This window comes from Sturnira hondurensis, unplaced genomic scaffold (assembly GCF_014824575.4).
Source record: "Sturnira hondurensis isolate 20B ecotype Veracruz unplaced genomic scaffold, ASM1482457v3 Scaffold0006413, whole genome shotgun sequence".
Taxonomy (NCBI): Eukaryota; Metazoa; Chordata; class Mammalia; order Chiroptera; family Phyllostomidae; genus Sturnira; species Sturnira hondurensis.
The window spans coordinates 14,260,284-14,277,815 of NW_028079044.1; the positions used below are offsets into that span (position 1 = coordinate 14,260,284).

At 44.3% G+C, this 17,532-nt stretch overlaps 1 protein-coding gene across 3 annotated transcripts in view; it reads right to left on the bottom strand.

Annotated features, from left to right (window-relative positions):
- Window positions 1-17,532, bottom strand: part of SPRED2 (sprouty related EVH1 domain containing 2) — a 115,600-nt gene that overhangs the window by 38,789 nt on the left and 59,279 nt on the right. Inside the window, exon 1 of one of the 3 annotated variants that reach the window (XM_037048060.1) lies at window positions 11,986-12,151. The exons of the other annotated variants lie outside the window; for them this stretch is intronic. Within the exon in view, the coding sequence (XP_036903955.1) occupies window positions 11,986-12,002 (17 nt within the window). The 5' untranslated portion in view covers window positions 12,003-12,151. Of the gene's footprint in view, window positions 1-11,985; window positions 12,152-17,532 lie in introns of those variants that run through there. 3 annotated transcript variants of the gene reach the window in all.

The window sequence follows — 17,532 nt, forward strand, 5'->3', positions numbered from 1 at the left end:
CATAAATAGACCTCCTCACCCACACACCCCCTTTGAGTGCGCATATGAGAAAGGGTTGCTTTCTCCATTATTCTGAAGGGCACTGCCAACAGCACTGATGTTTGAAATACGCATGACTGCTGAATGTAATAATCTATAAATCACTCTTTAGAACCAATCTTAGCACATAAAGGTTTATTAGACATGGCCTCTAGTATTTTTACTTTCCTACAGAAATTTTAACACAAAAATACTCTGTTGGAATTAACTACCACAAACTCCTATTGTTATATGCTAGTGATTCTATGACTCAGAACAAATGGCCAGACCTCGTGTAACACACAGTGCTGATCTAGCAGGCTACTGCCTCCCACCTTTTCCTTCAAATTACAATGCATTGCACACAAGTGCGTTTTCTAATCTCCTAAGAGCTACTGCACACGTTCAGGCCCTAGGAGCCGAGTGCACGAGTGCACGTGTACTGAGTATTCTAGCAAGTGCTCTCCCACGTGGGCCGAGGCACCGCCCTGCGGCGTAGATAGACGTCTTTGAGACGGACGCTCTCTGGGGCTGTCCCCGGTCAAGGATGCTGGGCAAACGTGCCGTTCACTACTCTGGTCCCTGCTTCTCTGCTGCTGAGTCCTGCCGCCCTGGAAAGGCCAAAGAAGGCAAATGAAGCAAAGACACAAAAAAAACTCCACAAAAGTTGAGAGTGAAAGCTACACTTGTAAGCTTTACGGAAGCGTAGGAGGCCTTTGAGAAAACACCAGCGGCCCTTAGGGACCCTCGATATCTCCACAGCCTGGGAGCAGTGACCTACAGTTCTAGAATCTACAGCAGTGAAGGCCACTCCGAGTTCTGGTGGCCCCGGTGCCCCCAACTTCAGCATTTCTTGGGGCAAATCTCCCCATGCTGTGAGTGACAGGGGGTGATGCCCACAGCAGTGCTCGGGCATGCTGGAAACTGCCGTGCAGGCCACGCGGTGTGGGCTTCCTTCTCAAGGGGCTTTAGGAAGTCCTATGAGGCTCACTCAACTCTCTAGTACTGTGCTTACAGTGTAATTGTTAATTTAACCTCTCAGCCCTCAGTGCCTGCTGTGTGAACAAGCCGAAATCTTCCGCCGGGAGAGTGATTCAACTGGCTTCTACTTACGACGCTCTCAATTTTTTCTTTTGTAAAAACCTTTTCACAAAAATCTTTTGATTTTACTGATTTACTATATCCAGTGTCTTAAGGACAGAGCTATGGTTTAAAATAACACTTTCCCCACCGACATTTAAATTCAGAGGTCACAAGAATACTAAGTACCCAACACCCATGATGACAGATCCCCTGTAACTGGGGCACAGCAGAGATGAAGGCAACGGGGCTGTTCTGCTAGCGTACAGCTCAAACTCACAACGCTGTGCAGTCTTAGACCAGAACGGACCATTTGCTGAAGTAAATCTTAGCTTCAGCCACTGAGAAGGCAACTTTAGAAGCTGTGTCTAAGACTTCTTAAAAAATGGCTCTTTGGCAGCGCTCCCTGGGTCAGTACAACTTTCCTGAGCAAGGCCCTCCTGAGGTGAGCAACATGCCCAGCTGGCAGAAGAGGCCTGGCTAAAGCCCTGGGGCAGGACAGTGGACGCACACACAGTCAGTAAAGGTAGTCGTTTTTTCTTGAAATTTGAGAAACATCTACTCTCTCATTCCTATAAACAGCAGAAGGGGGTCCACGGAACTAGAGAGTCCTGGTTGTTCGTGCCTTAAATCCTGGGTGGGGTTCCTGGCCAACCACTTGGGACCTCTGTATCCTCATCTTGGAAGTACCTGTTCAGTGGGTGTACTACTCTTTAAAGGGTAGGCTGTGGTACACATTTAAAAGTATTTTTGAGTTTTAAAACAGTGCTCCAGGAAATTAAACTAACTCATACTCTCCCCCAACAACAGCAACAATAAAGTAAATATAATATAATTTAAAAATTTTTTAAAAACGACAATTCCACTGAACAAAATTTTTAAAAAAATTTTGGAAAAGATTACTTTTTAGAAACTCAGCATCAAATAATTGAATTAAAATATGAATTCTACCATAGCATTACACATCAATTCTCCAAATGTTAATGAGGACATTAGGAGACTTCCAAATTTTGTCAAAAACCACCCAACATAGACAACTCTGACATGAGTCAACTACTGTAAAAAGTGAAAAGTTTACTCAAACCAAACAGAATGAATCCACTTCTCAGGGAGATGGCTGTGCACTGAAGGGTGACCGCACAGCACGAAGGGGGTGTGGGGGGTGCTGAGGGGGCGGAGGCCGAAGTCTGAAACCCAGGTTTACGGTTTTGCTTTTATTGTCTCTGCTCTGCTGAGCCCAGAGTTCAGTGGAGTTCATCATTAATCAAGATCAAAGGGTTGCCCAACTTGAACAAAATAAGTCATCCCTGGAGAGCCCTGTCTTCTTCCACTTTTTATTCCGAAAGCACTTTTCCCTGTTTTAACACACCCTTCCAAAAATGGCATTTACAATCCACACATTTAAATCCTCAAAGGCTAGCCAATGGAAGTTTAGATTACTAAACAACATTAACTCTCACCACATTAAAACATACGTGTAGTAATAGAAAAATTGGTACTTCAACACAAAATAGCAAGGGGGTTTGTTTAAAGTTAATAATCTCTAATTCACATCTTTTTTTTAAAAATTATTTATTTATCTTTAGAGGGGAAGGGAAGGAGAGAAGGAGAGAAATATCAATGTATGGTTGCCTCTTGTGAGTCCCCTGCTGGGAACTGGCCTGCAACCGGGGCATGTGCCCTGACTGGGATCTAATTCACATCTTTAAACTGCTACTCTTGAACTTCTGTGCCTGACCTCAGAATGTCTTTTTACTCTTCCTTGAGTTGGAGAAAACAAAGCAAGCGTTTACCTAGTGATCCACATGCTGGAATGTTGAAGGAGCGTCTTGTTAACTCGTGAAGTTAACAGGGAGCTTCGGATGGAGAGAGGAACAGGTAGAGGGTAGGTACCTGCGTGACAAAGCAGTGATGGCAAACTGCTAGCATCAGACAGGAGCCAGTGCAGGTTGACCGGACAGCTTGCCAGCAAAATTTTTGCTGAAAACACTGAAGACTTCCATATGGAGAAAAACAGAACATTCTAAGTGAAGGTCAGCACTAAACCTAGAAGATGCTGTAATGGTATGGAAGTCTGGTTATTCCTCCTCATGTGATCTAGGGCATATTTCCCATTTTTTAACCTGCCACCTGCCACCCCTCCTAACCCCCAAAGTAAACCATGGTCCAAAGGACGGGAAACTACCCAACTGCCTGATACCAAATCCTAAACCTACAAAATCCTTTATAAGCCAGGCCTTAATAAGACCTGTTTTCAAACAAAAGGAGGTGCTAACCTAGCCCACAGGGAGGAAAGTCAGCATGTTGTGCTAGTAAGAGGCTGCCTGGGTTTGAAGAGCCTCCCTGCCTGCATTCCAGTGGACATGAATGGCCTTTCAGCTGGCAAGAATTACCAATTCATTTGGTTCCCTTTCTTCTAGGATTCTGCCACCTCTCTCTCAGAGATGAAAAGCTTAACACACAAAGAACCAAACAAAGCGCAGGCAGGGCATTTGTTCTCCTTGAAGAATTCTGGATCTTTTCACTGACCAGGTAGACACTCGAATAGAGGCCAGCCTACAGGTGCACTGTCGGTCTTCAGTTAGGACTAGAAGAGCCGCCCAAATTAGAGAAGACCCTCGTTAGGCTAGAAAGAATCGCAGAAACCACCTACCCTAGATAGACCCTTCACTTAGAGAAAGAACATGTTCAAGGTCACCAGCACTGCAACGACTCAAAGGACTAAGTTCTGCTCTCTATAAACTGTCCCCTCCCCTGGCACTTTGTTTTACAGGGGTCCTGTGTTATGGCAGAGGTCCTCCCAACATCCAAGTTAGGTGATCTAGAGGATGCAAGAAGTTATTTTCATTAGTCCCTTAAAATTTATTGGATAAGCAATGGACTATCAAAGAAATTGTAAGGAGAAATGAAAAGGTATCACTAATCACAGCTGTGGGGGCGAGGGGGAGAGACAAAAAAGCTGGGCTGGGGAATCCTGCTTAGTTTGGCAAAGTTTCCTACCAACAAAAGCAATCCTCATATTTGGATCCATCAGTGAAAGTCATGCCATAAGCCAGCAGACTTGACCTTTTTAAGTGCAACTCCTTCTCACTCCTGGTTGAGACACCCCATACCCTGCTAGACAGCCTCAGTTTCTTCATACACAAAACAAGGGTAGGGGCCAAATGACTTTTGAGGTCATTAAAAAAACTATTTTATTTATTCATTCTTTGAGAAAGAGGAAGGGAGGGCAAAAGAGAAGGAGAGAAACATCTGTGTGTGAGGGAAACACCAATCTGCTGCTGGTTGCACATTCCTGGGACAGGAGCCAGGCCTGCAACCCAGGCAAATGCCCGGACAGGGAATCGAACTGGCGACCCTTGCTCTGCAAGAAGACACCCAAACAACTGAGCCATGCTGGGTGAGGGCTAAGGTCCCTTTTTAAACTTGGTGTTAACACACACACACAAACACACACACGAAACATGCCCTTAAAGTCCTTAATCTGTGTCAGAGGGCTTAGCAAACTTAAGCCACACAAATATTCTACAAAAGCAGATCAGAACACTTTCAGCAGTAAAATGGCAACCGAAAATATCTTGAATCGAAAAAAAAAAAAAAAAATCCCAAACCACAAAGACCTGAAACCACGACAGACAGACATGTTCTCTCAGTGCAAGTGTTATTACGCAATTATAGAGTTCCCAAGGGTGAAATCGGTCTATCAAAGAGTTTTGAAAAAGCAAGAAAGTGTTGAAAATTGAGTTTTAATAAGTTTAATAAGATCCTTTGAATAAAACAGGTACAACTTTGCTATGTGACTGGGTTTACACATCCACAAATGTGAGATTCTCTCTAGCCACATAGAAGAAAATCCCCAAGACATATTTACAGGGCACATGCAGGCAAAGAAGAGAACCTGCCTCTTTTCTCCCGAATAGTTCATCCTTCATGCTTTTATCAATCGCCTCAAGACAGCTGTTCCAGTGGCAAAAGGTAATGAAGCAACTCCTCAATTTAAAGGTGGGGAGAAACTTTTGTTTGCAGACCTTTGAAAAAGCACCTCTGTGTACTTCCAGTTTCACGCTGGATCCAGGATGCTTCTACAACACGAACGCACTCAGGTCCCAGAGTTTTCTTGTAAATCAGCTGTTTGAATTTGGAGTGTATTTTCCTCACAGGAAAACCGTAAAATGGTGAGCAGCAAAAGAGCCTAATCAGTTCCCGAAACACCTGAACCACAGGTTCTATTTTCCAATGGCTTTGAGTGTCCACTGGCAGTCTCCTTAGCAGAAGCCTCTTCCCCTCTCCACTGGGAAGGGCCCATTCTTACTCAGCTCTGGCCAAGAGTTTTTCTGCCTGGGTGTGGGGCAGAGGAGAAGGGACAAGCAAGGAGGAGTTCTTAAACTCCTGATTTACTCTTCATTTTGGGGACCCTGGAATTCTATACCACTGGATATGGAATGGCTCTAAAAAGAGCCAACCTGATGATCATCCACTAGTAAGACCGAGAAATCTTTACTCCTAAGCAAGCAGTCAAACCAAAAGCAAGATACTGAGTTACAGCCGTGGTCATCAGTATCAACGCCGCTGGTCAGGAATCCAAGTAAAGGTCACTGGGGTGACTGCTCTGTTCTTTTATGGTGGCAATGATGCTGGTGAGCAATGAGAAGGGTGGGAACAAGGCAGTGTCAGGCTCACAGGATAATCAGGAGGCAGTGGCTTCTTGACTGCAGAGAGGAACAGGATATGACCTGCGAGGGACATTTGCTTCTAAGTTATTACAAAGCGGAGCCATCCACCTGGTACACGTGCTTCCTTCAAGTGACTTTCCTCCCATAAAAGAGTACGGAGAATGTGTAGGCCAACTAGCTATCCAGCTTGCTCGCAGTTTAATAGAATATTCTTAAAATAGTTTCAACTGTAGGAGAGTATTCTGGCTTGATTTCAAAGAGAGCTTCTGGGGAACACTAGTGCTATCCTCATATAACTAAGCCTACCAGCTTGTGGAAGGAGTAGAACCTGCCTGATTTCAAGACTCCGGGTCTTCACAGAAAATTGAGACCCTCGGAGGCAAAGCTGCTGAATTAGGCCTTTCCTGCCCATCACCAGCATGCTTACACCAGGAAGTCTAGCCAAGCTTCAGGTCATGCCTTCAGTGGTGGCTAAAGACCACTGCCCACTGCCCGAGGCAGGACAATCAAGTAGCCACAGCCAACTTCTCCCACAGGGAGCTTTTCTGGCCAGGTGGTAGTCTGTGTGGCCAAACAGATGAATCACACTCCCCTGAAGCCATGCTGTCCCTGTGGGCTGCCACTGAGTCTCAGAAGAAAGAATAAAAGGGCCCTGTCTTAATGTTTGGTCACGGGGGAACCACCAACAGCTCATTTCATGCACTGTGTGCTTCAGCCCCCTCCCAGGATGAAGCCCACCTGCAGGAAAGTTGTGACCCCTGAAGGCACCACACATGCGCCACCTCGGACTGAACACTGCTGCATACCCAGTCGTTTCCTGCAGTGAGCACCCAGGTTTATGGAAGCCCTTGTGTAAACCAGAAAGGCTAGATAAACACAAGGAAGTATGACATGACGGCACTTCTTCTTGTGTGGCTGCATACAGAAAATTAACCCTGCCACTTATTCTTAACTCCTATCTCAAAAGGCAATTAATTTCACATCGCATTCACAGCAGCATTATTCACAAGAGCCAAGAGGTGGGAACAACCTAAATGTCCATCAAAGGACAAACGGATAAAGAAAACACATACAATAGAAGATTTTTCAGCTTAAAAAAAGAAAAAAATCGCCCTGGCTGGTGTAGCTCAGTGGATTGAGCGTGGGCCTGTGAAGCAAAGGGTTGCCGGTTCGATTCCCAGTCAGGGCACATGCCTGGGTTGCAGGCCGGGTCCCCAGTAGGGGACACATGAGAGGCAACCACACATTGGTGTTTCTCTTCCCCTCTTTCTCCTTCCCTTCCCCTCTCTCTAAAAATAAATACAAAAAAAGAAAAAAAAGAAAAAAATCCTGCCATATGCTACGACATGGATGACCCTTTGGGACATTATGCTCAGTAAAAGAAGCCAGACACAGGAAGACAAATGCTGCATCATTCCATTTTCAAATCCTGCTACCGAAATGAATCCCACGCACAGAAACAGAAAGTAGAATGGTGGCTGTGAAGGGGCGGGAGGGGGTCTGGGGAGCTCTTTAATGAGTACAGAGTTTCAGTTTTGCAGATGAGAAGATTCTAGCGATGTCGTACAACACGCATACAGTGAAATAACGATGTATCTCACACGTAAACATAACTAAGGTGGCAAATTTTACGTCATTTGGTTTTGTGTCACACACATAGAAAAGACAATTTGAAAAACAAAAAGGGGCCATTTAAAATGGATATATTCAAGACCTCAAATTCATAAATTCTGGGCTTTGGCATAAGAGTATTTCATAGTCATTATGAAGTGAACATCACCATATGTGCGTGCACAACCCATGGAGATCTCCCCTAATCTAAGAAATACTCTTCTACACCCTGAGAAACAACACATCTGTAAGACCTCAAGGTAACTACAAAAGAGAGACCTTGTGCTTCAAGTATAAATGTAAATGTGGCCCATGCTCATTCCTTGAGCTACCAGGCAAATTGCATATATGAAAAATAAAACATTAACCAAGTATTGTAATGAGTAATGATAGTTTGTATTCCTTACAAATGAGATTATTTGTAATGAGTCTTGACTGAGATAAAAATGGCCTTTTTTACAAAACCCTCTCAAAAAAGAACAGAGGCCAAGGGAAGCACAACCAACTTTCCCCCAATAGTGAGCTTTAAAAACTCCCCTACGAGGCCTTCTAGTCTAATGCATGCACACCACGTCTACAACGTGAGCAACAAGATTCCTAAAATGTTTTTATGACCAGTCCTTCTTAGTTCTTCTATTCCAACCTCAGTGTGAAGATTACTTTTAAAAACACACCATCACAAGGATTTCCTAAGAGTTCCATTTCTTCATCATGGGGGTTGGTGATATTTTTTATATTTTTCAAAGCAGAAAAAGGGGCCGTTTTACTTTCCTTTGGAGCAAGCTCCTGCCAGATTTTACACACTGCAGTTTGGTGATGCAATAGCACACACGTCCACCCACAGACACAAGCTCTGCTCTTCACCTGTCCCAAGCAGCCTGTGCGACCCAGGCTGCCTGTGACCCACTTAATGGAATTCAGGCGGCCCAGTCACCCTGCAGGCCACCCACCCTGGGGCCGGAGCAACCCCCCTCTTCCACTGGATGGGTATGAGGAACACGTATGGAAAAGAAAACCACAAAAACGCCCAACTCCGCTCGGACACCTCCAATCTGAAAATCTTTACAACGGTATGAACTAATACTGAAAACTAAAAGTCATCTCTGGGACTGAAATCTCTCTGGGAAAGAGATGGTATCTGGCTGCAGTTCCTTGCACACTGAGCTCTACGAAGAGAAGGCAGCTGAGGCCCTGCCCTGCTCTCAGAGTGTGCAGCAGGGAGGTAGACTGTCAAGTCAGCCAAGAGATCTTTCTAAGAGGCCCACGTGCCGGCCTGCTTCTGAAGCATTTGCTTTCCCTACGGTGATCACTAGTCATGAAGAAACCTCAGTGATTAAGAATCCACCTGGGAATGGGCATGAATCCCGTAACTGTCCCACACACACCCTGAGACGATCTGGGCACAGGTGTCAACGCGAACAAGTGGACAGCACATTTATACCTAGAAGAATGCTCAGGACTAATAAAAGTCCATGCTGGTTTGATAAGAAAGTGGTCATCTGCCCCACTTACGAGTGCTTAAGGGTGGGGTTTATGCCTTAAGAAGGCCATTGTGTACTTATTTCTGGCTTTTCTGAGCCATGAAAGGTGATTATTTCCAGACATTGCTACAAGATTTATCTACAAGTGCTATTAATGCCACCCACTGTGTCGGCAGAGTGACCAGAAACCCTGGATGTCGGGGGACAGTGCACCAGCAGAAGACGGGAGATGGACCCCAGGCCATGAACAGGTCTGGCCCGCCCCTGGGGCCATGGCCACGGGTCCATAAATCACCCACTGTGCAGCAGGGCCAGACTGTGCATTCCCTAACCAGATCTCTCTAAACAAAACTGTCTTTAAATGTTGATAATCTAGAGTGATTTTAAACAAACCTGTTTTTATTAAATGGTTACTGAATTCATTACAGCTGTGAGTCATTAGGATACACTGTTAATAGACGCTCAGCAGTGGAGAGGTCTTCAAATCTCAAAGACTGGGAAAACTATCCCTGATGTTTACTCATCTGTTTCACTGAAATATTCTGGACTCTAATAAGCTTTGAGAATCCCAACATTCTATACTCTGACTTTCACTCCCTCGAGGAAGCAGAGGGAAAAAATAAACACCCCTTTGTCCAAGGTGGCATCACTCTACGTGGCTCAGAAAATGTGGCCACCAAAACTAGCAAATGAATTTTTGAATAGGACAGTTCTTTCTTGATATCTGCCCAAGAAGAGTCAGCCCCTGTAGAAGCAAAAGGGAAATAGCTAGAAGTTGCTTCTACACAGAGCAATTAGTGGCTCCAGATTAGAGACTCCAGTAAATCTATGAATAAAAGAAAACTCAGGAGGAATCTATCGCCAATAACAATAACTCCCCACTGAAGAGGGAATTAAAGCAAGGACCGGGCTCGGCCCAGAGCACAAGCCTTTTATAACTCAACACCACCCAGCACGTAGCTCTGAACACGGCAGCATCTCACTCGGAATCTGTTGATTGCTTCCATCTCAAAAGAGATGAGATTCTCAGCGCTGGCTGTAGCTATGTATTCCTTTGCCCTCAAAGGGGGAAAAAAAAGCCTAAAAACCACGTGGTCACTCGGGACTCATGGCTCATGGGCTGAACAGCACAGCCCCCCACCGAGGAGCGGCTACCACAGTGGCAGGGTGCTCACCGCCGCCACACTGGTCCTTACCCCTGGGGCACCATGTTCATGCACCAAAGCTGAACGGGGCCCACGCTGCCCTGAAATCGTCTGGACAGGACCTCGGTTAGTCCCTACTACACAAGTCACAGGAAAGCAAGCCATTTTCACAGAGAATGCCAAGAAGTCAAGAACCCTGGAAGACATGTTTTCATATACCTGCCTGTAATCGTTTTCTGTAGGCCTCTAGGGGGTAAAAAAAAACCATAACGGAAACTAAGATGCTAGCAAAATCGGACCACGTTAACTGTTCTCCCTTGAGTCCATATTAAGTCACATTGTTTTTCTGATTACTTTTGACAAAGGGAACCCTGAATCGAGCATGATCTTCACTAGAGCTTTGAGAGAGGACCCCACTTAATGTAAGGTCACAAAATTCAGGCTTTAATTCAAGCTAACATTTTTTAAAGTAGCTTTCCTTTTACAACTTAAAAAGTGTTCATGAGAAGGAATAAAAAGGGCCCTCACTTTGAACCTGAAGTATTTTTAACATCACCAAGTGCCATTATTAAATATGCACGATGCACACATACACACGCATGTAAAAATAAGCACTACAGATGTGGGCAGGAAAATTCTTAGCAAAACCCCCACATATTTCAAATACTGTTCTTCCTCATTATTGTCCTCTACCAGAATTAGCACGTTACAGCATAACAGGTGGCTTTCATTTATAGAATGCAAAATTAATGAAATATGGAGATAGCCCCGTCTCCAAAATCAAATTGGCCATTCTAAAAAAAGTATACCTCTTAAATCTACAAAACAAACCGAAATGAACCAAATAAACTCTCTTCATACTGGCTTTCCATACTATATGAATTTCTAAATGTGTTTAAGTAAGTAAATTTAATACATTTACCGACACAAAATACAGACACCTCAAGGAAAACAAGACAATATCATGGACTTTATGAGAAGAGGCAAGGGGGGAAAAGACTGCCTATTTTTCCTGCTTGGTAACCCCAGATAGGTTTAATGCTATCCGAGTGCTAACAGATCTTACCATCACAGATGGAGCTACTCCATAAATGCTAAATCTTAGGCAAAATTGTGAGCAGTTGTGTTACAGATCCTGACCCAGCCTTTTTGGACAGACCAGAAAAGCATAAATAGTACTCTGTCCCTAACAAGTAGGATGCAAAAAGTACTTAAAAATACGAGGAGACACTGAATGGGCTGTCAACACACTGAGGAATGTTTAATGTGTTCAAATAAACAAGGTCTGTGCCTTAACTCGTCAGGCACTATTTAAATTTAGTGAGTGAAGAAAGAGACAGAAGGTCAGACAGGCGACACAGCCTCCCAATTATGCGGGGCAATCCTTCAGATCACGTGAAAGCTATAATTAAATGTTGGTACCAAACCCCCACATCCCCTTCTCCCACCTAGAGAAAGTTAATGCATGAATCCAGCATGAACACATTATGATTTGTAAAAACAGACATAGTCCCTCAGTAGGGGAATAAAGCTTTCTTGCAGTAAGTCATACATCTTGAAGGGCAGGAAAAAGCACAATACATTTTTTAAAAATCCAAGTCATAAATACAATAGCTATAATTTGAGCACCTCCTTTAGCTCATTTCTGCTTATTCACATTTTTTTTTCAGTTTTAAGCTAGCCCCCCCCCCGCCCCGCCTCCCCGGTATACCACCTCTGCAAGCCGTTTCCTAGGCAGGAGATGGGTTAAGACCATTTCTATCTGAATACATGAGAAATTTGTTTTCAGAAAAGGGGTGAGTGGACAAGAACTCTGACCATCAAGAGACAAGGGTTACCTCTGTGTCCTTGCACGTGGGCACAACACACAAACACACACACACACACACACACCCCAGTTCTTTATGAAAACAAACCCTGAAAAGGTTAGGCAGAAGAGAACGAGAAAATTAGTCCATACAGACGGTAAGCACATACCTGCTGGGCAGTGCCATTTCCTCTACATTGTAGAACCCAAGTGCTGGGTATCAGCATTATTGCTACTATAAAGCTTCCGATAAAAATGGATCGTCTCTTGCTGACCGGAGAACCAGCCGGCTGCTTGACGAGTGGTCTCCCCCATGTGTGATTCAGTCTCCTTGACAAACGCACTGCACCGCACTGGATGAGTCATCCCAGGGTTAGTCCGCGTTTTATGGCCTGTTGTGTCATTACTCACATTCGACATCCTGCTTCTCAAAAGTGGAAGCTGGAAGCCTGACAGCTGACAGATGCTTTTTCCAATTAAAATATTATTTTTAAAAATTCCTGTAAGTTACAATTATCAGTCATTGATGATACTATGACCTGCCCAGGAAGCAAATGGCACAGCTCAATGCCCAGCTTAGTCTGCAGAACCACAGTGCAAACTGTTCACCTGCTTCCCACCCCCAATCGAATAATTTTGTTCTGAGTTGGGAGCAGAGGGGCCCTCCCTCTTTGAAGCTACTAGTGAGTGAGTGAGTGCAGGCCAGGCCCTCACTGATCTTATGTTGTGAGGTCACCCAGCTGCAGGGGCTTTGTAAAAATTACACACCAAAATTTTCGTCCTTGGATTAATTTTCTTAGGTGGGATAGTGGTACTGTGTTTATAAAATTGTCTACTTTTTAGGGATAAGTATGCTAGGGGTGAAATAATATGCTATCTGATATTTGTCATGAAATATTTTAGCACAAAAAGGCTGGGAGGGGGTGGGGAAAGGAGGCAAAATCTTGATACCTTTGCTTCTGTGTGGAGAGTCTATAAGAATTGCCTTATTATTCACTTTTGGTTTGGGAAATTTTACATAATAAAATGTTTACCCCCCCCCCCCCCGCCCCAAGTCTCTGCAGTCTAACTGGTACCCAACAGGGCACTTCTCCAGTTAGGCACGAACCTGCTGTGTGTGTGGTAGGGTGTCACTCAGGCAGTGCACTCAAATGCCTCTGTGGGTGCAGGAGACTCCAGCTCAAAGGTGTGACTCACACACGTCCTAAGGCTGCTGTGAGGGCTGCAGTCCCCACCCCCCAAACACAAATTCTTGGTGCCCTCTCCTCCCAAGACTGTCCGGTTGTTGTTCCTCATGCTTCCTTTGAGGATACGGCCGGCCTCATTTGTGAGCTCAGTGTTGACATAAGGAGGGAGAGGTGACTATTTCCAGCTTCCTTATAAGGTTTGGAAATGCTCCCCGGGAAGTTATGTAAGTTACAGCCACAGTCCCCTTACACCAACCAATTCTTTGTAAGGTGGCGCAGTGCCTGCACAGCTCACTTTATGCACAAATTGGGTTACTTAAACCATGTGAAGGAGGAAGAGAACTTTGATTTCACGGTTAAATCCCCCCCCATGGGAGCTCCAAGGTATGTTACACAAAACCACTGTTGAAACTAAATGTCATTAAGAAAAACCATCTGGGTTGTTACATTTGGAAAGCACGAGTCAGCACAGGGCACCTGAAATAAGAGGTCCCACCAAATTCTCAGACCTCCTGTCTCCACAGGCCAAGGCTCTCACCTCAGCCAATAACCAGCCAAACCCAATTCTCAAAGGACAGTGCCCGAAAGGACTGTGAATCAGCTGCAAATGGTTGTGACAGTCCCTCCATGACATCAAATGACAAATCCACACTGATTAGGACTGTGGGTGGCCCAGAACTGAAGTTCTTGGTTCTGACAAATTCTTCCCTTGTAAGGACTGCAAGCTACAGGCATCAAAATGTCCCCTGGAGATTTAATAATAACTTGTCACATGCTTGCCAAGTATGATTTAACTAAGGCAACAGGTAGAAATAAGGTAATTAATAAACGTCTAGTCTAATCTGACTTTCTAAGTACTTTTAAGAAGTAAAGCCACAGCCCATTAAAAATTTTTTCATTTAGATTTTACTAATTAAATATAAGGAAGCAGCAGCAACAATGAATAAAGCCAATGTGATACAATGTTAACCAACAGTAAAATGGGTGCAGAGAGGTCTTTGTACTATTCTTGCAACTTTTCTGTAAGTACAAAATGTCTTGAATTACAATTAAACACAAACACTATGTCACTCCTGCTACCCCCACACCATTTTTATGGTGGAATGACCGCCTGGTTGCTGGCCCCCCCCATTTCAACAAATCTGGACCAGGAGTACATTTGCCAAAATGCAAACATGGAGAAACGCCTCTGGGTCAGGGTTCCTCCAGGTGTGTTCCTTAAAAACAACTTTTTAAAGACTCCAAATAACAAAACAAAACCCCCAAATAAACATTGCAGGAAAACAACATACCGTGTTCTCGAAAACACTGTGTCATTTTGCATCCCATAAACCTCCCTGACCACAGGAAACCTCACTTCCATGACTATTAAAGAAAGCACTTTGGGAAATGTAGGTGGCGAAAAATGGAATACCTTTCTCCAATACTTTAAGTTTTCTTCAAAATACCCCTCACTGTCGCAACAAAAAGCATCCAAACTTGGTTTCTGCTGTTTCACAGACATTTCTATTTGGTTGACTTGCATGCTAATGGCGACTGGTCGATCAGGAAGTAACTTGTGTTATGTGATTATCTAGCCTCCCCTGACCACACCAGGGTGGCCTGTGCTGAAGCCACCATCGGTGGCAGCCAAGGAGCCCACACCTGTGTGTACAATGAAGGTGACGGGTCTGCTGGTGCTGGTGTCTCTTTCTGGTGGGAAGCAGCTGGCCCCAGGCCCAGCTCCGCCTCGCCATTTTCAGAGCCTTGGGCCTGGGAACCTGGAAGCCAGTCAGGATACCTTTGGCCTCTAGGCTCCCAGACCAGTCTCCTAGCACCAATTCTTGGTGTTAAATGTTACTTTTAACATTTTTGCCATGTATTGATTTGTACATGGGATTTTTAAAAAGCAATTATCTGTTTGTTTGTTTGTCTGTCTGTCTTGCGGGGGTGGGGGGGGCAGGCTCAAGTCCAAATATTGGCTAATGTGAATATACAAAAGCAAACATGGGTATCAATGGTGTTAGTACTGTAGGCTGTACTGACCATGTAATGGGAAAGAGCATGAGCCTAGAGTCTTCTTCATTCAAAACCTAACCTGGCCCTTACGTTATTTAACTTCTCTAGGTCTCTGTTTCTTTATCTGTAGAATGGGTACAATACTATGAATGACCTCACACCATTGTTCTGTGTGAGATAAATGTGACCATTCACAAGTGCTTGGTATAGGGCCTGGCCACATACAGAGCACTCTTTAACTTATGCGAGCAAGATAAGGATGTTTGTAAGTTTTATGAATTTAGATTGTCAGGGGTGGGCAAATTATGGCCAGCCACCACACTGGTCTGTTTACACGTCGTCTATGGCTGCTTTAGTGCTACGAAGACAGAGTGGAGCAGTTGTGACAGAAACCACAGGGTCCCCAAAGTTGAAAACATTTATTATCTCGACTTTTACAGAAAAAAGTCTGTAGTCCACTGGCGATCAACGTTTGAAGCAGATAAAGAACCAGTTCTTTTTCCTATAGAAGTTTTAGGGTCATCTGTCCTTTATTCTGCTTAATTCCTCAATTTATTTAGTTATTTACTTATTTATTTACTAGCGAGGGACACTTTTTATTTTTACAGAGAACCTTACACATTTTAAGAAATTTAAATGTGGTCCCATGTTAAATTTTTTCCTACATTAGATTATTAGCATTTTCAAGCATACAGGAAAACTGAAATAAACACACAGAAAATACACATATACGTACCCCAGTCACTCAGATTCAATAATCAGCATTTACCATAGCTGCTTTATCACATTCATCTATCCACCAACCCAACTTATTTTTAAACACATTTCAAAGTTAGTTGCAATGTTAGAAAAAACTGAACCCTACACATTAAATTTTAATCCCTTGTACTCTTCTATAAAAGTCAAATTCTCTCTGCCTGCACAAGGGTATGCAGTTGTATTAAATGGGAAATCAAAGAGGTTTGCGCACTAGACTGGGGTTCAGCAGCCCACTGGCCCATTACTTGTGTTACAAAACAAATTTCTATTGTTAATGCCTCAATTTAGAGTCAGACGCACAGGTGTTATCTATGGTGACTTACAACACAAAACACACATCACAGCGTTCTAGCTCTTGGCTGTGGGTAAATCCACAGAGCCTGGGGTTGCCCGCTGGCCTTTCCGCCTCCCCTACTGCAGAGTCCAGTGACCCCAGCTGATGTGTGTGTGAGTCCACAGCCTGCCTCCCCTCCCCCCAGTCACATCTGTGCATTATGTCGAAACCATATGTGTCCCCAGAGCTTGAAGCAAGAGGTGAAAGATGATCTGAAAGAGGCGTCCAGGAAACTGAGCAAACAGAAATGAAGGATGCTTTCTAGAGCGCTGGGCAGACAGGCAGGACTGATCTGGCACGAGGGGCCTTTGCCAACGAGGGCGGCTACACCACCACCGCTGCCAACAAGAGCCCGGGGAGAAGACGGGGGGCAACCCAGAAAAATGAGGAACATGCCCCAATGCAGGGCCCAAGATGCATCCCTGCATCCAATCATTCTGCCTATTTTCTTTGGCAGAAAAACTTGTTTATTTGGGGAAAATGAGCCCACAGCATTAATGGATAATGCAGGTGAAGGAACTCCTGGGACCTGTCTCTGGGAGAGGAAATCTGAACAAAAGAAACCATTCTAATTGCTTCAGTTAGTTCTCTTACAAGAAGTCTCCTGCAGCTGTTCGGATGGAGATTAAATCTGGGGTGCACTTAGACACACAGTGTCTTTCTGGCAGTCACTGTTGTCTTACTGGAAAATATCAACATCTTTGCAAAGTCAATCCAACAGAAAACTGCCAATGTTAAATTCTAGAGTGGATGTTGAGGGATGGGGCCGATCAAGGAAGAGGTGGGAGACAGATGATTTCTATCGTTACCTACAATAACAGAATTTCAGAGATGGCATGAAAATCTCACGTGAAACCAGGTTAGCTGTCTGCCATGCCACCCAAATTGAAGCTGGTTGGCACAGGGGTAAGATAAGGCTCGCTCCAAAGCTCATGGTTACTTTTGGGATGTTCAGCATGGCCAGAATCCGAAGATCCCCACTGATTAAATGCATATGGGCTATTATGCTAAACAGATGAACAAGAGACCCTATGATGTGAAGACCTTCCAAAGCTAGGCTTGTAGATTCAGCCAGGTTTCTTCAGAAAAAGGTAAAGGGAACTCACATTCAAGTAACCACAAAGTCTGGGTGTTCTGTATGGTTATTCCAATTCACCCACCATTTTGTTCCTTGCCTGTGTGGAGGATAAATAGGAGGCTGAACTAATGGGTTGATTGGCCTGTAGAGTCGGAATCTCTCAAGCACAGGATGTCACACAAGCAGGCTGGGACTGATAAAAGAGGAAGAAGGAATCTGAGCTATATCAGGAATACGGAGTCATTCTGGGAAATTATGGAAGGAGCCAAGGGCTTGATAGAAAGGAAAAGGTAAAAGCAGTCAGAATTCTGAGTACAGGCATAACTCCTTTTATTGCACTGTGCTTTATTGTGCTTCACAG